We start from the raw sequence: 23225 nt of genomic DNA on the forward strand, positions 1-23225 counted from the left end.
TTGCTGCCCTAAATGCCAGGCAAACTGACTGACTGACGAGGCCAAGTTGTTGACTATACTGAATGAGATAGGCAAGCATCAGTCGGTGCAGGGAGAGGGTGAGAACAATGGTATCGAGACTGATGGCCAACCAGATCATACAGTGTAGGCTCAGGAGGCTGAATAACCTGTTCCCACTCCTCTGTCACACACCGAGATTCCACAAAAAGCAATGAGGTAATGCAGACGTATTATTTTAGCTGTAGACCATAATTAACCACGTGAAGTTATATTAGGTAACCACTAGACCATACTCAAAGGCATATCACATTGATGTTATTCAATTATCTTTGTTCTACAGCAGTATCTTGCTACGCTCAAGAACAGACAATTAAATGAGCAATTAGGACAGAAGACTCTGGAATAATTTGATGTCAATATTTGCAAAGCATGCTTGGATTTAAAATATCAGGCACAATCATATGGTCTTCCAAGCGAAAAATTGAGTCATTCAGACCGTCACTGAGTAGCTCTATGAAGGACTTCACGAAGCAATTAGTCCCAACCTATTTGTTCTTTCCCTACACACAGTGGCCACTTCCTTAAGTACCTCCTGTGCCTAATAAAGTGGCCACTGAGTTTACGCCCGTGGTCTTCTGCTGCTGTAGCCCTTCCACTTCAAGGTCTGACGTGTTGTGTATTTATAGATGCTCTTCTGCACGCCACTGTTACAACTTGTGCTTATTTGAGTCACTGTCACCTTCCAGCCAGCTTGAACCAGTCCGGCCATTCTCCTCTCACCTCACTCATTAACAAGTCAATTTTGCCCACAGAACTGCACCTCACTGGATTAATTTTTTAAAAAAATTTTCTGCACCATTCTCTGTAAACTCTAGAGCATGGACACCTCAGTTAATGGTAGGGGTCCATGACATAGAAAAGGTTGGGAACCCCTGCTCTGGAGGCTATTGTGTGTGAAAAAACCCAGGAGAGTCAGAATATGGTTTAATATCCCCGGCATATGTCTTGAAATAACTTAGCGGCAGTGGTACATTGTAATAGATCATAATACGTGTATAGAAAAAAAGTGAATAAATCAATTACAGTAAGTATACATATGTATATTAAATAGTTAAATTGAAGATAGTGCAAAAAGCAGAAATAATAAAAAAGTAGTGAGGTGGTGTTCATGGGCTCAATGTCCTTTTATGAACTGGATGGCAGAGGGGGAAGAAGCTGTTCCTGAATCGCTGAGTGTGTGCCTTCAGGCTTCTGTATCTCCTTTTAGACGGAGTGAGTCTTGAAGATATCTGCAGTTTCTGATACCATCCCATCTGGCACCAGCAATCACTCTACAGTAAAAAAATCGCTTCCCCATTCTGATGGTTGGTCTGAACCTCTTGACGATATCTGCATGCTTTAATGCATTGGGTTGCTGCCACATGACTGGCTGATTAGATGTATGTATTAATGAACAGGTGTACCTAATAAAGTACCCACTGAGTGAATAACCCTGTGCTTATTTACCTTTTGAAATTCCATATGCAATTCCCCTTTGAAAGCTGAGATCGAATTGGTCTCCACTACACTCTCAACCAATTGATTCTAATTCACATTTAGTGGTTATGTAGATAAACAGTCTATACAACTTTGTTTCTTTTAATTCTTTTAACATCAAATAAGGTTCCCACCAAACTACCTGTAAACAGAAGCTACTTTCTGTCGACTGTGGAGGAGGCGTGGAGTTTAAGGTGGGAGATTGAGGGGCAGTTGACTGCTTCACATTTCTATCCTGTTCTGGAGTACAAGGCTGTGCTAGTTGAATGCATGTTTGTATTTACTGCACATTCTAACTGGTCAGCACGTCACCCCAGCAATCCCTGACAAACCTGATTAACCCTGACTTAGTTACAGGACGATATACAATGACCAACTGACCTACCCGGTAGGTCGCAGGACTGTGGGAGGAAACTGGAAGACCGGTACAAAACCCACAGGGAGGACGTACAGAGGACCCTTAGAGAACAGCGGCAGGTTTGAACTCCGAACTCCAAGCTGTAATAGGGTCGCCCTAACCACTACGCTATTCAGTGATGGTCTGAATGACCCCATTCTCCACTCAGAAGACCCTATACGATTGTACTTGATACTTCTTTAATCAAAGCATACTTTGCATGTAGTTCATCATTCTGAATCACTGAATTAATCTCTGCCAAAGTGAACTTTGCATATCAACAAGCAATTCGCTAGAGCATGTTAGGGATAATTCTATTGAAGGTACTTTACACCTTTTGAGGATGGGAAAAACCTCACAAACGAACATTCTTGTGATGTTGCTTTACCGGAGTGTTTTTTTTGTACTTTTGCTGGGTCCCTACTATTAAATTCAAAGTCCTGATACATGGATCCATGATCCTGAGGAGCTGAAAGCCTGGTATGGCAGCTGGAGAATTTAAATTCAGATAAATAATTAAAATGGAATAAAAAGCTAGTGACACCGATGGGCCCATGGAACTACAAGCAGTTAATAAAAAACTATGTCGCTAATTTAATCCGCAGAACAAATTCAAACACTCTTCCTCAGACTGGTCTCTAGTTGACTCTAGACACACAATAATGTGGTTGACTCTTTAAAAAAGCTTGCCAGCCAAGCCACTACTGTATATCATATGGGAACAACTCAACAGACAGTGCACACTAATTAGATGTGCTGGTTTACAAATTTTTTTTATTAAAAAAGGGAGAATTTGCAAGAACAATGAATACTGTCACAGGCAGAAAACCCCACAATCATTTACATCTATAGAAATCCCAAAATGAAACTCAAGTCATTACATAAGGATAGCATAGAATCTTCCATACTCACAGCTGTCTGCCTAACAAGTTTAGACATGTCCCTATCCAAATCCATCAAGGGCGTTGAAACGCATACTATTCTAGTGTTAAAAACACAAAGATCTTACATAGAACATTACACTCTGTCTCAGAAAGTGAAGCAGAGAACCAGTTTATAATGTGGAGTGTAAATAGATAATCTGTTATGTTCTACTGTTTAAAACTTGGAACTAAAAACATCTCACATTGAGGTAAATACATCTTGTGTGTGCAGCCGTTTCTCGACTCCATGGAGCTTGAATGAAGGTATTAGTAGACAAATTCAGTCTTTTAATTCTTACTTTATGCTTGCTTGGGGTCTCTCCAAGTTAAGATACATACAAGGGAAGAATTTGAACTCGCAGAGCATCTTTCTCAGTGATGGCAAACATTTCACAGCTGAGCGTGGCCAACGACAACATGAGTCCAGCAACATACGACTTTGGTGGCCGCAGTTAAAAAATAGTCTTCCCATACAAGGTGTGTGGGACAATATTGCCAAGTTTAACTGCAAACTACTAAGTAGGCTGTTTCTTCCATATAAAGACAGGAATACCAAAGTTACTCATTTAGTTGTCAGAACTCTTGGTCTCTGGTTAATAAAGCCTCACTCCTCCCTGCTGCAGGTATTTTTAATTTACTGAAGGAAATCATTCCTGGAAAATGTTAAGCACTATTTCATCATGTGAAACGCCAGGCCAAAAACGGATAGTTAGAAATACACTGTATCTATGTGTGGGGAATGGAGTCTTACTTGTTAAAATGGAAATAGTTCAAAGTAAATTTCATTATCAGAGTACATATATGTCACAATATACAACCCTGAGATTCATTTCCCTGTGGGCATACTCAGCAAATCTATAGAATAGAAACTGTAACAGGATCAATGAACGAGCAAGCACAGCACAGAAGACAACAAACTGTTGAAACGCAAATATAAATAAATAGCAATAAGCAATGAGAACATGAAATAACAAGACAAAGAATAGTTAGAATTTTATTTTACATCCATCTCTCAACATGAGGGAGTAAAAATCTTTATGTTGCGTCTCCACTGCTATGCACAAGGAAAATGTGGAAAGGTATTGCCTAAACACTAGGATTGTATACATAATTCTTTTATATACATCAGGTACAAAGTACAGTCAGATATGCAATCAGATCAATGTGTATTGATAAATCTGTTGGCCTGGTGAAAGAAGCACCAGGCCAACAGATCCTGCCCTTAATGTTGCAGTGACATTTGCCAGATGGAAGCAACTGAAACAGTTTGTGGTTGGGGTGGCTGGAGTTCCCAACAATCCTTCGGACCCTTTTTACACACCTGCTGTTGTAAATGTCCTGAAAAGAGGAAAGTTCACATCTACAGATGCGCTGGGCTGCCTGCACCACTCTCTGCTGTGCCCTGCGATTGAGGGTAGTACAGCTCCCGTACCAGGCAGTGACACAGCCAGTCAGGATGCTCTCGATGGTGCCCCTGTAGGAAGTCCTGAGGATTTGGGGACTCACCCGGACTTCCTCAGCCTTGAGGTGAAAGAGGCGCTGTTGTGCTTTTTTCACCAACTAGCCAGTATGTACAGTCCAGGTGAGATCCTCGGTGATGTGTATACCGAGGAACTTGAAACTACTCACTCTCTCAACTACAGTCCCATTGATGTCAATAGAGGCTAGCCTGTCTCCATTCCTCCTGTAATCCACAAACAACTCCTTCGTTTTTTCACCATTGAGAGAGAGGTTGCTTTCTTGGCACCACAGTGTTAGGGCGTTGATTTCTCCTCTATAGGCTGTCTCATCATTGTTGGAAATCAGGCCTATCAATGATGTGTCATCTGCAGACTGGAGGTGCATGTGGCAACACAGTTGTGGCTGTATAGGGAATAGAGGGGGCCCAGGACACAGTCCTGGGGGGGGCTTCTGAGTTGAGGGTCAAACGGGCAGAGGTGAAGGTGTTCATCCTTAACACCCGCCGGATCCAGGTGCACAAGGCAGGATGCAGGCCGAGATATCTGAGCTTCTCGTCGAGCTGGGGGTGGGGGGAGGGGACTGTGGTGTTAAATGCCGAACTGTAGTCCAAGAACAGCTTTCTAAGCATGCCTCTTCTCCAGGTGATCGTGCCTTCATTTGTCTTGCTTCCTGACCTGTTATTTAACTTACCAAAATACATCATTTCACACTCGTCCAAGTTAGAAGTTATCTACTATTCAAGACCCTCTTTCCAAGTGGGTCTAGATATCTTGTACCCTTAGGCAAGCTTCTACATTGTCCACAAACTTACTAATCATGCCATCAATACTTTTATGTAAATCATTAATAAATAACTAACAAGGGCCCCAGCATGATCCCTGAGGCACAGCATTGGTCATAGGCTTTCAATCTAAAAAGCAACCCTCCCATTACCACCTCCCAGCCCCTCCTGTCAGGCTAATTTTGGTCTCCATTGGCTACCTTACACTGGATCTCATCTAACCTCACTCTCCAGACTGGCCTGCCATATGGAACCTTGTCAAAAACCACGTAAAGAGCATCTAGTGCTCTGCCCCACATTAATCCTGTTGCAGAGCTGATGGGATACGCAGAGTACAAGTTTCTGGAAAAACTAGTTGGGGAAGTATTAAGTATTTACCAGAACTTACTCCACAAGACACAAGAGCAGAATCAGGCCATTCAGCCCATCAAGTCTGCTCCACCATTCCAATGTGGCTGATTTAGTATCCCATTCTCCTGCCTTCTCCCTGTAACCTTTGACACTCTTGGCAATCATAAACTTCTGCTTTAAATATACACACAATGACTTGAGCGCCACAGCTGTCTGCAGCAATGAGTTCCACAGATTCACCACCTGATAGCTAAAGTAGTTCCACTTCATCCCCATGTTCTAAAAGGATATCCTTCTATTCTGAGGCTATGCCCTCCAGTCCTAGACTCCCCAGTATAGGAAACATCCTCTCCACATCCACTCTATCCAGGCCTTTCAATATATGATGGATTTCAATCAGATTTCTTCTGAACCCCAGCAACTACAGACCCAGACCCTTCAAACTCCAATCAGCACAAAGACAAGATTCCTAAGAGGGAAAACTGATTTAGATATCTCATTCAGAATGCAGTTACCCCTCAACCGTGCAGCACACTCTCTGCAACACATTGGGATCTATGACCAAGACTCTGGTCGAGGACTGAATCACCTTCGAAACCAGAAGGTAGGTGTCAGTGCAAACTGAAAAAATGCCTATTATCTTGCTCATGTACAGGGTCAGAATACAGGGAATAAATGTGTCATTTTAAACACATACTTTCCAGCTCTTGCTTTTAGAATCCCTTTGAAAAGTCACTGTCAGAATTGACATTCCCCCAGTCTGAGCTCCACTGTCCATGAACTGGAAGAGGTGGGGAACAAAATGCAATTACAAGGTTTGCATAGGCACCGTCCACAGGGACGACTGCAATCTATAAATAGTAAAGGCAGCTGCATACAAATGCAAGGTTTTTAAATAAAGGAGCTGGATAATGATGTAAAAAGGTTCAAATTCACCAAAAAAGAAAACAAAAACAGAGAAATGCTGTAACAGTCAGCAGCCCAGGCAGGCAGCCTACCCAGAAAGGGAGAAGGACTTCACATTTCTCTTTCCCAAAGTTGACGAAGGGTCTCAGACCTCAAAGTTCAACTTGTTCTCCTTCCACAGACGTTGCCTGACCAACTGAGTGTTTCCAGCGCCCTGATTGTTTCAGATTTCCAGCGTTCATAGTTCTTTTTTTTATTCCCACCAACAGCATGTACAAAAATAGAAATAGTTACAGGGGTAGACCGCTTCAGCCATTAACACTGAAGCCACGTCAATGGCGATTATGCATGTGATTGCAATCTCCAAGTTCCTGCCAACCCCTCTGTAACCTTCCCTACTATCCCCGCTTCTCTGACGCAAGGAAGCACAATAAAGGGCACCATTTCGACACAGTGTCCATATGAACTCCTAGTGCAAATATTTATTCAGTCCCACTCCCAAGATGTCACTCCATAAATTCTGACAAGTATTTACCCACTTCCCATCTGAAGGGCCTTACTTATGGTGTTTTACCAGCCCAGTTCTACATCAGGAGTGAATAAGTTTTTAGAAAAGTCACACATGCATTGTCATTCAATTTCTGATTGCTTAGAAAAAGAGCCATTAAGACCTTCATACAAGATTCCTAGGAATACAGCTTTGCCAAATTGTAGACCCAGCCTGCATTCCGTCTGCCAATCCAATTCTAAGACCTCTTCCAAACTTGCACCCTTCCATTTTGATCTGCAACCATTAATTATTTATGCTCTTTTCTTCTCAAGGCGCCTCACACCTTGAGTTAACAGTTCTATGGTGGTCCTTCTAGACCCCATTCCGACTCCAGGTGGAAGCCGCAGAGACCCAGTCCAACAGGCAAAGACATACAAGCACGTGTATAGACCGATATTATACTATTGGGCGGGGTGAAGAATGTCTCGCTACAGGAAGAATGTTTTCCATATTCACTCCCAGTCTTGAGAGTACAGATAGTGCCACTTTTAATCCACAAAGCATTAAAGTTTAGAATTACATTTAAGACTTGACCGTGCACCTGCCAGCAATCTGATTCGGGAGGTCAAGATGAAAGGTGAAGATGCAATGATTAAACTACGCAAATTATTTACCAGTTTGCTTTTCAAAAAGATGAAAAATGTATATTAAAACGACCCTTAGTTTCTGCGGCCACGCCGCTCCTTCAACCAAATCTATTCGTGAAAGATTCCGAATCCTGCCGTTTTCTTTGGGGAAGAAAACAGCAGAGGGGTCATCGGGGTAAGTGATCCAACACTGTCCCATCTTGACTCTACTTCCTCTCTCTCTCACACACACACTCACACACTCACACACATCCCTCTTGTGCCCTCTCTCGCTTACTGCGCTCTTATTTTATTCCCCTTTTTGACTCTAGTCAGTCGCCCCCCTATTTCTTTCTCTCTTACTCCGATTTTCTTGTTCTTGCTCCTCGGCCCTTTCCTGTCTGTCCACTTCTCTCCTCCGCACTTTTGTCCAACCTTTCCCCATTCTTCTGCTCCCCAGCCCCAGCCCCTGCCTCTCCCCTCAGACCCCGCTCCGGTCCTCCTTTCCTTCCCTCTCCCTTCGTCCCTTCTGCCGGCGACCGGGTCCGTCCGACCGCTCCCCACTCTCACTGACCCACCTTTGACCCGCTCCGTGGTCGCCGACTGCTTCCACTGGCCCAGGCCGCCGCCAGCGCGGTTGTAGAGCAGCAGCCCGCTGAGTACGCAGGAGAAGGTGAGCGCCGCGAACAGCTTGCCCTTCATCCCCGCCGCGTTATCCCGGGAGCCCGACGGCCGCCGAGCCTTCCAGACGCCCCCGGCTCGGCTTCACGCTCTGCCGCTCGCTGTCGCTCAGGCGGGGCGGAGTTTCCGATCAGCCCGCCTCTCCTCTCGCTGCTCGCCGGCTGACTCTCACCCCCGACAGCCCAGTCTCCCGGTGACGGGTCGGGGCCCGCAGCGGTGATCCTCTATTCTTCTCGACAGACGAGTTCCACCAGCATTTCGTATGTGTTTCCTGAAGACTCCACTCGCTCCTCCCTCCCGCCTCCCTACACCTTCCTCCCCACCCCTCCCACCCCTCTGCCCGCCTTCCCTCCCTGTCCCTCTGCCCTCCTTCCCCACTGCCCTCCCTCCCTCCTTCTCCCCCCCGCCCCAACCCCCTCCTCCCTCCCGCCTCCCTACCTCCCCTTGCCCCTCCCTACCCTCCCTCCTCACTCCTCCCCACCCCCTCCCACCCTCTGCCCGTCTTCCCTCCCTCTGTCCCTCTGCCCTCCTTCCTCACTGCCCTCCCTCCCTCCTTCTCCCCTCCCCCCCCCGCCCCAACCCCCTTCTCCTTCCCCCCCGCCCCAACCCCCTCCTCCCTCCCGCCTCCCTACACCTTCCTCCCCTTGCCCCTCCCTCCTCACTCCTCCCCACCCCCCTCTCACCCTCTGCCCGCTTTCCCTCCCTCTGTCCCTCTGCCCTCCTTCCTCACTGCCCTCCCTCCCTCCTTCTCCCCACCTCCCCACCCCTCCCCCCCGCCCCAACCCCCTCCTCCCTCCCGCCTCCCTACACCTTCCTCCCCTTGCCCCTCCCTACCCTCCCTCCTCACTCCTCCCCACCCCCCTCCCACCCTCTGCCCTCCTTCCTCACTGCCCTCCCTCCCTCCTTCCCCCACCTCCCCACCCCCTCCCCCTCCTCCCTGCCCCAATTCCCTCCTCCTTCCCCCCACCCCCTCCTCCTTCCCTGTCCTCCTCCTCCTCCTTCCCCGTCCTCCTCCTCCCCCATCCTCCATACCCCCACCTCTCTTTCCTCTCCCCCTTCCCACCACCCCTTACCCCTGTGTTCTCCTCCCCCCCCTCGAAGTTAACACAAAAGATAGCAGGAATGGGCTATCTGAACCTTTTGAGTCTTCTCCACTTTTATTTAAGATTAAGTTCTCTGATCTCAGCACCATCTTCATAAGTCACAATTCCCATAATGCTTAGAAATATACTTTCTAACCTTCCTTCATCACTGCTCAGGTTTACTCTTTGGAATTACTGTGTGGTCCCATTTGGTTGCCCCGGTGTGGGATTGTGCAATCTTCCAGCCTGATCTCTGAGGGGAAACCAAATTTGTAAAATTTGTCCTCAATCAACACTCACAGAAAGGGGGCATCAGTCATTAAGGACCCTCATCCTCATTCCTGGTACTCACTGCTACTCCCAGGAAGGAGGTACAGAAGCCTGAAGGCACACACTCAACGATTTAGAAACAGCCTCTTCCCCTTCCTCCTGAACACATGAATGCTACCTCACTACCTCTTTACTTTTGCACTAATTCTCTTTAATTCTCAGTTTAAAAAAATCTCTATTATCATGTATTGCGTTGCATTGCTGCCACTAAGCCAACAAATTTCACAGCATATGCCGGTGAAATTAAACCTGATTCTGATTCTCGTTCTGACTTTTAGTCTGTTTGTTCCAACTAGCAGCAACCTGTCCTGTGGTTGGTGTTTTGTGTGTGTACGTGTGGGTGATGGGTGGGAGGAAGGAACAAGGCTTGTTTAGCTGTTGCTGTTTTGTCACTTGTGTTCTGTGTGATTTTGCTGAGCGCTGTTCTCAGTCGTACACGTTCTCAGTATTTTTAATTTGCACAGTTCGTCGTCTTTTGCATATTGGCTGTTTGTCAGACTTTGTAGTTTATCATTGATTCTATTGTATTTCTTTGTTTTACTGTGAACGCCTGCAGGAAAATGTATCTCCAGACATATGGTGACATATACACTGAGTGTATGCATGCAGTTTGCTGCTGCTGTAGCCCATCCACTTAAAGGGTCGACGTGTTGTGTGCTCGAAGATGTTTTTTTTTCTGCACACCACTGTTATACAGACAGACATACTTTATTGATCCCGAGGGAAATTAGGTTTTGTTACAGCCGCACCAACCAAGAATAGTGTAGAAATATAGCAATATAAAAAACCATAAATAACTAAATAATAATAAGTTAATCATGACAAGTGGAAATAAGTCCAGGACCAGCCTATTGGCTCAGGGTGTCTGACACTCCAAGGAAGGAGTTGTAAAGTTTGATGACCACAGGTAGGAATGACTTCCTATGCCGCTCAGTGTTACATCTCGGTGGAATGAGTCTCTGGCTGAATGTACTCCTGTGCCTAACCAGTACATTATGGAGTGGATGGGAGTCATTGTCCAAGATGGCATGCAAGTTGGACAGCATCCTCTTTTCTGACACCACCGTCAGAGAGTCCAGTTCCACCCCCACAACATCACCGGCCTTACGAATGAGTTTGTTGATTCTGTTGGTGTCTGCTACCCGCAGCCTCCTGCCCCAGCACACAACAGCAAACATGATAGCACTGGCCACCACAGACTTGTAGAACATCCTCAGCATCGTCCGACAGACGTTAAAGGACCTCAGTCTCCTCAGGAAATAGAGACAGCTCTGACCCTTCTTGTAGACAGCCTCAGTGTTCTTTGACCAGTCCAGTTTATTGTCAATTCGTATCCCCAGGTATTTGTAATCCTCCACCATGTCCACACTGACCCCTTGGATGGAAACAGGGGTGACCGGTGCCTTAGCCCTCTTCAGGTCCACCACCAGCTCCTAACGCGTGGTTATTTGAATTTCTGTCACCCTTCTGCCAGCTTGAACCAGTCTGGTTACTCTCCTCTGACCTCTTTCATTACCAAGTCATTTTGCCCGCTCATTGTTTTTTTTCCCGCACCATTCTCTGTAAATTCCAGAGACTGTTGTGGGTGAAAACCCCAGCAGATCAGCAGTTTCTGAGACACTACTTTCCAGTCCTGACGAAAGGTCTAGTCCGAAAAACATGGAATGTTTCATTCCTTCCTATGGATGCTGAGTCCCTCCAGCATTTTGTATTTGTTACTCAGCATTCTGTTGCATTTCAGAGTCTAGAAGAGCTGAGTTTCACTCTCTCCTTGTAAGTGGAAGGCCTGGGTTAGCTTAGCACAGGTTCCCAAAGTGGGGTCCATGCACCCCTTGGGTAATGGTAGGGATTCCCTGACTTAGAGAAAGGAAAGCATTCCAATACATCGGTAATTTCCGAAGTTATACCAAAACAATGTAAATTGTAGATTTGTGAGACAGACTATACTTAGTTAGAAGATTCACTTTGTTCGACCGCTATTTCTTATGTCATTCTGAAATGTTTGCTGATCTGTGCAGAAAAGGGAATCTAAAACAATCTTCTGTTTGGTTTGCAATGTCGGAAAAAAAAAATTCCTTATTGTGAGAGGTTTGATTCACCACAGGACATAAATAGAAAGAGATGTGTCATTAGGTGTGGAGAACAGGATGGAGGCAGATTGCAATTACAGAAGGCAGAACCTGTGAGGAGGAATTAACCTTTCATGTAAATACATAGTTTCGAACCTGCCTCCACATGTACACCTCCTGCAGAGTGGAAAGTAGTTGGAGCAATCACCTGTAAATCTGCCACTATTGTCACTGACACAATCTAAGTCATTGCCGTAGCTTGTGACTTTCACATTATCTTGAGGGTTTCCTTGTATCAACAATTTCGTAACTTTAGAAAGCATCACTTCCCATATAAGATGATGTTTTTTGACACTAATGTTTCAAGCCTCTGCTAAGTGCAGAATGCTTCATGCTTTTTCTAGGCTGATAGAAGTGAGGTTAATGAAAACCAGGTATAATGACTTAGTGTAATAGTGCGTGCAGGTAATGCAAACATCTTCGTACTCTCTTACACACATACCATAGTCTACAGGGACTTGTGTCAGCCTGTGTTTGCCTGTTGGATAAGACAGGATGTTTCTCCACGGGCTACTTCCTGTATCTCAGTAACTACCTCCAATTGAAGACATGTGGTACCACACGGTAGGCTTATTCAGAAAGTCAGAAGGCATGGGATCCAGGGAAGTTTGGCCAGGTGGTTTCAGAATTGGCTTGCCTACAGAAAGCAGAGGGTCGTGGTAGAGGGAGTACATTCGGATAGGAGGGTTGTGACTAGTGGTGTCCCACAAGGATTGGTTCTGGGACCTCTACTTTTCGTGATTTTTATTAACGATGTGGGGGTAGAAGGGTGGGTTGGCAGGTTTGCAGATGACACAAAGGTTGGTGGTGTTGTGGATAGTGTTGAGGATTGTCGAAGATTGCTGAGAGACATTGATAGGATGCAGAAGTGGGCTGAGAAGTGGCAGATGGAGTTCAACCCAGAGAAGTGTGCGGTGGTACACTTTGGAAGACAAACTCCAAGGCAGAGTACAAAGTAAATGGCAGGATATTTGGGAGTATGGAGGAGCTGCGGGATCTGGGGGTACATGTCCACAGATCCCTGAAAGTTGTCTCACAGGTAGATAGGGTAGTTAAGAAAGCTTATGGGGTATTAGTTTTCATAAGTCGAGGGATAGAGTTTAAGAGTCATGGGGTAATGATACAGCTCCATAAAATTCTGGTTAGGCCACACTTGGAGTACTGTGTCCATTTCTGGTCGCCTCACTATAGGAAGGATGTGGAAGCATTGGAAAGGAGATTTACCAGGATGCTGCCTGGTTTAGAGAGTATGCATTATGATCAGAGATTAAGGGAGCTAGGGCTTTACTCTTTGGAGAGAAGGAGGATGAGAAGAGACATGATAGAGGTGTACAAGATATTAAGAGGAATAGACAGAGTGGACAGCCAGCGCCTCTTCCCCAGGGCACCTCTGCTCAATACAAGAGGACATGGCTTTAAGGTAAGGGGAGGAAAGTTCAAGGGGGATATTAGAGGAAGGTTTTTTACTCAGAGAGTGGTTGGTGTTTGGAATGCACTGGCTGAGTCAGTGGTGGAGACAGATACACTAGTGAAATTTAAGAGACTACTAGACAGGTATATGGAGGAATTTAAGGTGGGGGGTTATATGAGAGGCAGGGTTTAAGGGTCGGTACAACATTGTGGCAGAATGGCCTGTACTGTGCTGTATTGTTCTATGTTCTAAGTATAGTCAGCAAACCCCTGACAGTGTGAGGGAAAAAAGCGTTTGAAAATTAAGCCCTCAAGCCCTGGCCAGAAAAATTCTCATGGCTTACCAGACAGCAGTGATCCCTCCCTTCCTCTGAGTCAGGGGTTCCCATTCTTAATTATGCCATGGAACCCTACCATTAACCGATGGGTACGTGGACCCCAGTTTGGGAACCTCTGCTAAGTTAACCCAAGCCTTCCATTCATATGGAGAGAGTGGATAGGCTAGGTTTGCTTTTTCCCGGAGCAGAGGAGGCTGAGGGTAACCTGAATGAGGTATACACAGTATATGGGAGATAGAGAGTAAGAATATATTTTACCCATGACTAAGGCAAGAGGATTTAGATTTAAGAGGAGAGAACTCATTCCACAAAATGTGGTTGGAATCCGGAATGCGCTGGTGGCAGCAGGTGCCTTTGCAACATTTGAGAAGCATCCAGACAAGAGCTTTGCCAAGGCATTGAAGGCAATGGACTTCACATGGGTAAATGGGATGAGTATAGATGGTTGCAACAGTTGGTGTAGAAGGGCCTGTTTCCGCATTGTACAACCCTATGACCTGTGTATACAGCAGAAATCACAATGCCCCCAGAGAGGTACCACTCAATGATGCCTCTGAAAAATACTCCAAAGAAACGAATGGGCAGGCATGAGATGCCTTACAGGTTATTCCTATAACTGCGATTCCATTGAAGCTCTGCAGAGAGGGAAATTAACATCACTTGTACTTGTTACTTTGGCTAAAATAAAGCAACTGGTGGGAAGATTGTGCCCCACGTCAGTGCTCTATGCTGGCTGAGTTTACACGTTCTCGCATGGGGTTGGAGAACTGGCTGCATCACGGCCTGGTATGGGAACTCCAGTGCCTTTGAATGGAAAGTCCTACAAAAGGTAGTGGATTCGGCCCAGTGCATCACGGGTAAAGCCCTCCCAACCACAGAGCCCATCTACATGAAACGCTGTCATAGGAAAGCAGCATCCATCATCAAAGATCCTCACCACCCAGGTCCATGCTCTTTACTCACTGCTGCCATCAGGTTCAAGAACAGTTACTACCCCTCAACCATCAGGCTCTTGAATGAAAGGATAACTACACTCATCTACTGTGATCTCACAACCAATGATCTCACTTTAAGGACTCTTTATCTTGTTATTCCATGCTCTTGTTATTTATTGCTATTTATTTGTATTTGCACAGTTTGTTGTCTCCTGTGTTCTGCTTGCCCTTTTATTAATCCTGTTACTATTCGAAAGGTTTGCTGGGTAAGCCCGCAGCAAGAAGAATTGCAGGATTGTTTGCGGTGGTAGATAGATAGATACTTTATTCATCCCCATGGGGAAATTCAACATTTTTTCCAATGTCCCATACACTTGCTTTTGCAAAACTAATTACATACAATACTTAACTCAGTAAAAATATGATATGCATCTAGATCACTATCTCAAAAAGCATTGATAATAGCTTTAATAAAGCATTAATAAAAGCATGGTGACATGTATCTATGATAATAAATTTTACTTTGAGTTTTGAAGAGTTCAGGCTTGTTCGTAGGCATTTTGGCAGATGGTGTTTGGTGGGATGGCCAGAGGACGTGGCAATCTGGCAGGAAATTTCAGGGTAAAATTGGTTCTAGGTGGTGGTGCTGCCAGCCAGCTGCCCAACTTCCATTACATCAGTGGTAACGGGGAATTGGGCAGAGTGGTTCACAGTAGCCAACTGGACAACGTCCAGGTCTAGGTCTGTTCCTTTACAATTCATCATCTCCCTCTCAGTGCTTAAGGGATAATGGCTGAGGAACTGGGAAAGATCAATCAAGTCTCCACTGTCATGAATTCCAACCTCAGAAATGTTTTTATTCTTTATCCCTCATCTGCAAAAAAAAAACTGACTACAGGAAAACACTTGTAAAATCCTATTTAATTTGGTTACAGAATAAAGAAGATATTAGAGAAAAACAAAAATTTAACAATCTGAATCAAAGATTTTCTGATTTAATAGTTTTCATTTTCAAAATCGGATATACAGAACATAGTATAACATCTGAAAAGAGTTATAAAATGGTGGAAGGTAGAGTGAAGTTTATTAATTAAAGCTTCCCATTTGGCAGAACAGTTATGTTTTGAGCTTTGAGTGTTAGGTGCTGACACTTCGATCACAAATCTTCGGTGGGGGACCCTGTTGAATGCAACGTGAGGGCAAAGCAATTAACAGAACTCACCAAAGCACACTTTAGAAGTCTGTGTGCTGTCTTACGCATCATTATTCCAATATATCATGGTTCCTGGTCAAAGGAAATCCCAGTGCATTCAGAGGAGGCTTCAGAGCTCATTCCTCACCCTGAATAGGCAATTTAGGGCACTGGAAAATATTATTTCAAAGAAAGTTTAAGTATAAAATCTCAACCAAAATCTTGATGTTTTCACTGACCTTTTGATGTTTTGGGCCCCATATCTCAGAAAGGATGTGTTGTCATTGGCGAGAGTCCAGAGGAGGTTCACGAGGATGATTCCAGGAATGAAGGGGTTAAGATACGAGGAGTGTTTGGCAGCTTTGGGCCTGTACTCACTGGAATTTAGAAGGATGCAGGGGGATTTAATTGAAACCTACCAAGTGTTGAAAGGACTAGAGGGGGTGGATGTGGAAAGGATATTTCCGATGGTGGGGGCTATCCACTCTCAAAATTCCTCCTTAGAACAGAGGTAAGGATTCGTTTAGTAGTGAATCTGTGGAATGCTCTGCCACAGACTGCGGTGGAAGAAAGTCCATGGGTAAATTTAAGGTTGATCAGTTTCCTGATCAAAGGATATGGAAAGAAGGCAGGTTTATGAGGTTGAAAGGGATCCAGGATCAAACAATGGAATGGCAGAGAAGACCTGATGGGCTGAAAGGTCTGATTCTGCACCGATGTCTTACGGACCTATCTTTATTACTGTAAAGAAAATTCAACAGTCATAGCAAAACAAAAGATAAGACACTTGTAGCTAGTTAGAGCTTTGGTTCCTCGGGAGAGACAGTAACGTTGCTTTTGGGCAGTCACATACAACAGAAAATCTGCAGATGCTGAAAACCCAAGCAACGCACAAAATGCTGGAGGAACTCAGCAGGCCAGGCAGCATCTATGGAAAAGAGTACAGTCAGTCGACCAGGACTGGGGAAAAAGGATGAGGAGTCAGAGCAAGAAATTTGGGGGAGGAGAGGAAGAACCAAAGGTAATAGGAAAAATGGGGGGGGGGGGTGGGAAGTAAAGAGCTGGGAAGTTGAGTTGCTGACAGAGATACAGGACAGGGGAAGGGGGAATCTGATAGGAGAGATCAGAAAGCCACGGAAGAAAGAAAAGGGGGAGGAGCACCAGAGGAAGGGAGGTGATGGGCAGGAAAGGAGATAAGGTGAGAGGGGAATGGGAATGGTGAAGGAGAGGGGGCAGGGGCATTACCGTAAATTTCAGTAGTTAATGTTCGTGCCATCAGGTTGGACGCTACCCAGACGGAGTATAAGGTGTGGCTCCTTAAACCTGAGTGTGGCCTCAGTGGAGGAGGTCACGGACTGACATGTCAGAATGGATTGGGAAGAGGAATTAAGATGGGTGGCCACTGGGAGATTCTGCTTTTTCTGGCAGATGGAGCATAGGTGCTCAGCGAGGTGGTCTCCCAATCTGTCGGGTCTCACCGATATACAGGAAGTCATACTGGGAGCGCCAGATACAGCATGTGATCCCAACTGACTCATAGGTGAAGTGTTATCTTACCTGGAATGACGGTTTGGGGCCCTGAATGGTAGTGAGGGAGGAGGTGTAGTAATTGTTCCGCTTGCAAGGATGAGTGCCAGGAGGGAGATCAGTGAGAAGGATCAGTGAGAATGGACAAGAGAATCGCAGGGGGAGTGGTCCCTGTGGAAAGCAGAAAATGGGGGGGAGGGCCCTTTCTTTGGGTATTTGATCCTCCATAATATTCTGCGTGGGAATTTAAACTGGAGGTGGCAGTGCTATTTTTTACGAGGTTGAATTGTGAGCTCGACATCAACCCAGCACGGATGGAGAGCGCGCTCGGGAGCGGTCTGTCACCGGATCGAGCTCGGGAACCTCCGTTCTCGAGCTCGGCGCTGATCTCACTGTGCCACCAGCTGACTGAAATGAAGGACATCTCTTTAGTTCTGGAATGAAAAGCCTATCCTGAGAACAGATGTGATGGAGATGGAGGAATTGAGAGAAGGGGGTTGGTGTTTTTACATGTAACAGGATGGGAAGTGGTTTAGTTCAGGTAGCTGTGAAAATCAGTGGGTTCCTAATAGACATCAGCAGATGAGCTGTCTCCAGAGACATTGAGATCAAGAAAGGGGAGAGAAGTGTAAATTTGAAGGCAGGGTGGAAGATGGAGGCAAAGTGGATGAAGTCGACAAGCTCTGCATGGGTGCAGGAAGCAGCACCAATGCAGTCGTCGATGCAGCGTAGGAGAGTGGGGAGTGATACCAGTGTAGGCTTGGAACACAGACTGTTCCACATAGCCAACAAACAGGCAGGCAAAACTGGAACCTATGTGAGTGCCCCTGGCTACACCTTTTGTTTGAAGGAAGTGGTAAGAGTCAAAGGAGAAATGATTAAGAGTTCCGCCAGACAGAGGAGTGTGGTGGTGGTGGTGGAGGGGAACTGGTTGGGTCTGGTGTCCAGAAAGAAACTGAGAGCTCTGAGGCTTTCCTGTTGGGGGATGTATAGGGACTGAATATCCATAGTGAAAATAAAATGATTGGGGGCCGGGGAACTTGAAATCTTTGAAAAGATCAAGAGTGTGTGAAGTGTCCCAGATGTAGGTAGGGAGGGACTGAACCAGGGGGGATAAAATTGCGTCGAGGTATGCAGATATAAGTTCAGTGGGGCAGGAACAAGCAGAAACAACGGGTCTACCGAGACAAGCAGGTTTGTGGTTCTTTTGGGCATCAGGTCATGATGAGAAAGTTGTTGAGTCCATTGCAGAGAAGGAAATCTCACTCCAGAGGAACTTCTCCCAGTGAAGTAGATCACGTCCAGTTATAGTTTTATTCCCAAGTTTTAAACCATCTATTTAAAGTAATTGTAATTTTGTTCTTGGTTCTACCTATCAATGTGTTTTATATGAAATGTAATCCACTTTATGTATAGCTGGAGAATAGCAATTTTAGTCCCTAATTGTCTACGATTTTAGTCCCTAATTGTCTACATTTGAGCCAGGGGAATACCACGTGTAATTTAAAAAGCTATAAATAATGAAAAATTGAAGTACAAAATAAAGGAGTGGTTTAAAAGATCATAAATCTGTTTTGAAAGGCATCAGATGTTTTCTTCCTCTGCAGATCTAATGTCTGATTTGCCAGGCAGTTCCAGATAAAACAGCTGAAGTAGGCCATTTGTCCCATCACATTTTCTCCATCATTCAATCATGGCTGAAAGTCATTCTCTCACTTTCTCCTCATTTCCCCAAACTGCCTTACCAATCAAAAACCTATCAATCTCTGCCTTAGATGCACCCAATGACTTGGCCTCCACAGCCCTCTTTGGCAACAAATTCCATGGATTCACTACCCTCTGGCTAAAGAGATTCCTTCTTTTCTCGGTTTAAAAGGACATCCTTTAATCCTTCAGATCCTTGCCTCTCCTACTACAGGAACATCTTGTCTGTGCACAATCTACCCAGGCCTTTCAGAATCTAGTAGGTTTCAATGAGATCGCCCCTCATCCATCAAAGACAGGTGATGGGCAGGGAGACGTCAAGTACATCTCATACATTGCCTTTCATTCCTGGGATCATTCTTGCGAACCACCTCTGGATCCTCTCCAGGACCAGCACATCTTTCCTTAGACATGGGGCCCAAACTTAGCTGAACCTAACTGTTAGAAAACCACACCCACGATGTTTGTGGGATTTTCTCTGCAGATGTGCACTGGATTGTGTGTTTATAGATTGGTTCATGACTAATAATTAATTAACTGTTTTATTCAGTCCTAAATTCCAGATGAAATTTGACTTTTACTTACTGTGCAGGTCCTACAGACTAGGTCCAATAGGTCAGTCTCTGCATGGTGCTGCATGTCCTCAGAGTGCTCCTGAGTAAAGAGACTTCAGTCACCCATATCGCACAACAAGCTACTTTACTCAGATGGTTTAAAAAAAGGACAGAAAATACCAAATGAATGCTTGAGGGAAATTCCTCTTTGACAAGATTAGGCAGTAGTTTTCCCCCTTAAGGGAGTTTTCTGTCAGCTTTAAAGATTATCAAATCTCCACCAAATGAGATGTTCCTCAATGTGTGGGATGACTGGGGTAGGAGTCTAGAAAACGAATTGCAATTGAGAATCCAGAGGGCCAGAGCAAATACTTTGTAATTCCTTAAAGATTTCACTGTGAAAACTGTTGGTGTGCTTGGTACCTTCCTGGCAAAGGACACCGCCCAAGAATGTCAATAGGCTGGATGGGAGTTAAGGGCAACTTTGAGTTGTTCAGCCACCATACCAGGCCCCTCACCCTTCCACTAGCAAGAGCTGGCCCTCAACATAGAGCAGGCCTCCTGTTGGCTCTACCAATGGCTGAAAATCTACCCTGCAACTGGCACAGCAGGCCTTGAACATAACAGCTTGTTCCATCTTCAGATAGGGCGTCAGTGAATTCTGTCACAACACTAATCCCACCTGAGAGGCGACTGTCATAACAACTTGCATTTACTTATTTAGCACATTTAACACAGCAAAAGGTGTTTTTTTTTGTGATTGTCAAACTGAAATGAATGTAAGCCACACTTGGAGATATTGGGACAGATGTACAATGGAGGTTGAAGGAGAGGGTTTTAAGGAGAAAGGTTTAGAGAGGTAACTGCAGAGTTTAGGGGTTGGGTAATTGAAGATTGCCGACAGCAGAATGACTGCATCCAGGGAACAAAAGAGAAGTAGGGAGCATAGATCTCTCTAGGGCAGGGATCCAGGGACCTCTTGGTTAATGGCATAAAAAAGGTTGGGAACCCTACTGTAGGGGTCGTCAGGCTGAAGTAGACTACAAAGATGGGCATTGGAGGGATTGGAAAATTTAGATGTCTTCTATGAATTAAACCCACCAGGAACATTGGCACTGTAAATTCATTTCACAGGAAACTAAGTGGGGTGGGAGAGGGGGGATTAGGCTGACAGGATTTAGCCCAGCACAGGCTTGATGGGCTGAATGGCCAGGGGAAAATATGAAAGTAAGTTATTTTTGAAACCAGGCATCACATGAAAATGTGCAACTACTGCTGGTTAAAATAAAGGCAGAAATCCATAATGTAATGTACTTGTGGGTGGTCAGAAAATGAGCCAGGACCTGGTTACAACAGCATCTGGAAGAAAGCAGGGGCTTCAGGACAAGGATGTTCAACTTTTTACAGATCAGCAGCACCAGAGAATTTGCTTATTTTGTAATCCCTTGCTTTACATGGTCACGTAATCATTAATGAACCCCACATAACTGTCAGGAAAACCTGTGGCTTTCAAATCCTTCATCTGGCCCGCTGCAGTTCGCTAAAGAGGTTAGGAGAGTGAGAGTTTCTTTAAAAGGTTGAAAGTGCCTCTTGTTGGATTCAAAATGCCGGATTGTGGAAACTAGCCGAAACAAGCCTTCTTGCATAAGTATCAGCAGTTGTGGAAATGTGGCGCCTCAAATTACTTTGTAATCAGGGGAGGGGAAAAATTTAAATCTTTTCCAAATATTGAGAATTGTTACTTGTTCTACCTAAATAATAAAGTATGAAATGTTTCTACTGGCCTTACACTGAGGGATTTATTACCAGCGTTTCAGAACTCCTCACCCCATTGATCAAGATCCAAGGGACGTAGTGGTGTGGTGGTTCCAGTTCATTGGTCCTCTGAGCATTCTGATACATCAGCTGAGAGCCCAGGTCTTCATTGACACAGTCACTGATAATCTCCCAGCTCACGGATGGTGCGTGCTCTTGTAGGCACTGGAAGAAAAATGATTCCTCAGAAGTAGGTGCACGTGGCTCACTGGGGCATACAACAGTCTGCTGCGGTGACAGCCTCTCGTTTAATTAGCTCACTCCTTCTGGCAAACACTTGGCCCGTTCCGTAAATGATAAGAGTGGGATCAGCAGCTAGAGAGTCTCCAGGGCCTTAGACGTTGTCTCTGTGCTACCTGATGCTTTGGCCAGTTTCGGACCACCCATGGCTACCTTAAAGCAACAAATGTCTGCACCTTGTCCGTCTGCATAAGACATAGCAGGAGAATTAGGCCGTTCGGCCCATTGAGTCTGTTCCACCAATCTATCATGGCTGCTTTATTATCCCTGTCAACCCCATTCTCCTGCCTTCAGCCCATTACCTTTGACGTCTTTAGTGATCAAGAATCTTCAGCTTGTTCATCTTGTGCTGTGTCGAATGATGTGGGCGATCACAGTCTTTCCATGACCATGCTTGTTCTTGGCATTTTTTTCAACATAAGTAGTTTGCCATTGCCTTCTTCTGGGCAGTGTCTTTACAAGACGGGTGACCCCTGCCATTACCAATACTCTTCAGAGATTGTCTGCCTGGCATCAGTGGTCACATAACCAGGACTTGTGATATGCACCGGCTGTTCATTCAACCACCCACCACCTGCTCCCATGGCTTCATGTGACCCTTGCAGCATCACCAATAACTTATATAACTGCAATATATGGAGCCTACTCCTAAATTTGATGACCTGGCTGATGTAGGCCAGCATTCTAAACACCTTCTTCCTTACCCTGCCGATCTTCATGGCTGCTTTCAGTGAACTGTGCACTTATTCTCACTAGTCCCTCTGATCCACGACACTCAACAGTGCCCAGCCATTCACTGTAAAAGTCCTACCCTAGTTGGAATGTCCAAAATGCATCTCCTCACACACTTCCTAAATTGAAATCCATTTTCTGTTCCTCAGCCCATCTCCCCAACAGATCAAGATCTCTTTGCAATTCATTGCAACCCACTACACTATCAACAAGAGCCCTTGATTTTGCATCATCACCCAACTTGACAATACAGAATGCCATGTACATTTGTATCGAAATCATTTACATAAATAAAGATATCAGACATCCAAATACTGACCCCAATAGTCACAGACCTCCAATCGGAGAATTGACGTACCACAATCACCCTCTGCTTCATACCGTTACGTCAATTCTGAATCCATCTTGCTAGCTCCCCCTGAATCCCATGTGGCCTAACCTTCCAGATCAGTTTGCCATGCAGAACCATGTCAAAGGCCATTCTAAAGTCCATTTAGACAAAATCCACTGCCCTACCTTCACATATCCCTTAGTTACCTCTTCAAAAAGCTCCAAAAGATTTATCAGACATGATCTCTCACACACAAAACCATACTGACCATTCCTGAGCAGGTCTTGACTACCCAAGTGGTGGTAGATTGTCCCTCAGAGTTCCCTCCAGTAACCTCCTAACAACTGAACCTTACTCCAAGAGCGGACTGATCTTTGGCTAGATCTTAACTTACCTGCTGTGCTGCAATGAGCACCGTATGGGCAGACTCCATGCAGCAGATCACTGGCAGGTAAGAGGACGTGTTCTTCAGGTGATAAATCATACAGCTCTGCCCAAGGAAAAGACTTGGTGTGAAGGTTACAGGAAATAAGCACTGTGGAACCTCCCTTTAATTAAAATGAAATCAAAATATCTCAGAAACACCCAGTAGATCAGGCAGCACCTATGGAGAAAGAAACTTTTCAGGCTGATGACCTCTCATCAGAATCTTGAGCCACTGAACAGTCTTTACTTATTTTCAAAAAATATTAATCACTTCCATTGATGAGAAAATCATCCAGTGCAGTAAATCTGACACTCAGACAATCCCTGA

The 23225-nt window shown here is 45.1% G+C and overlaps 2 protein-coding genes across 2 annotated transcripts in view; both read right to left on the reverse strand.

Moving 5' to 3' along the window:
- The window catches only part of LOC140739840 (beta-1,4-galactosyltransferase 2-like), a 45302-nt gene extending 36872 nt beyond the window's left edge, over positions 1-8430 (reverse strand). The window contains exon 1 of the mRNA XM_073068433.1: positions 8050-8430. Coding sequence (XP_072924534.1) covers positions 8050-8173 — 124 coding nt within the window. The 5' untranslated portion in view covers positions 8174-8430. The remainder of the gene's footprint in view (positions 1-8049) is intronic.
- A 6985-nt stretch (positions 8431-15415) lies between these two features.
- LOC140740324 (gamma-interferon-inducible lysosomal thiol reductase-like) overlaps positions 15416-23225 on the reverse strand; it is a 32385-nt gene continuing 24575 nt past the window's right edge. Inside the window, exons 5-8 of the mRNA XM_073069476.1 lie at positions 22866-22961; positions 21181-21333; positions 19385-19453; positions 15416-15555 (exon numbers count right to left, since the gene is read on the reverse strand). Coding sequence (XP_072925577.1) covers positions 15514-15555; positions 19385-19453; positions 21181-21333; positions 22866-22961 — 360 coding nt within the window. The 3' untranslated portion in view covers positions 15416-15513. The remainder of the gene's footprint in view (positions 15556-19384; positions 19454-21180; positions 21334-22865; positions 22962-23225) is intronic.

The sequence above is a fragment of the Hemitrygon akajei genome, chromosome 16 (assembly GCF_048418815.1).
Source record: "Hemitrygon akajei chromosome 16, sHemAka1.3, whole genome shotgun sequence".
In the NCBI taxonomy this organism is placed as follows: domain Eukaryota; kingdom Metazoa; phylum Chordata; class Chondrichthyes; order Myliobatiformes; family Dasyatidae; genus Hemitrygon; species Hemitrygon akajei.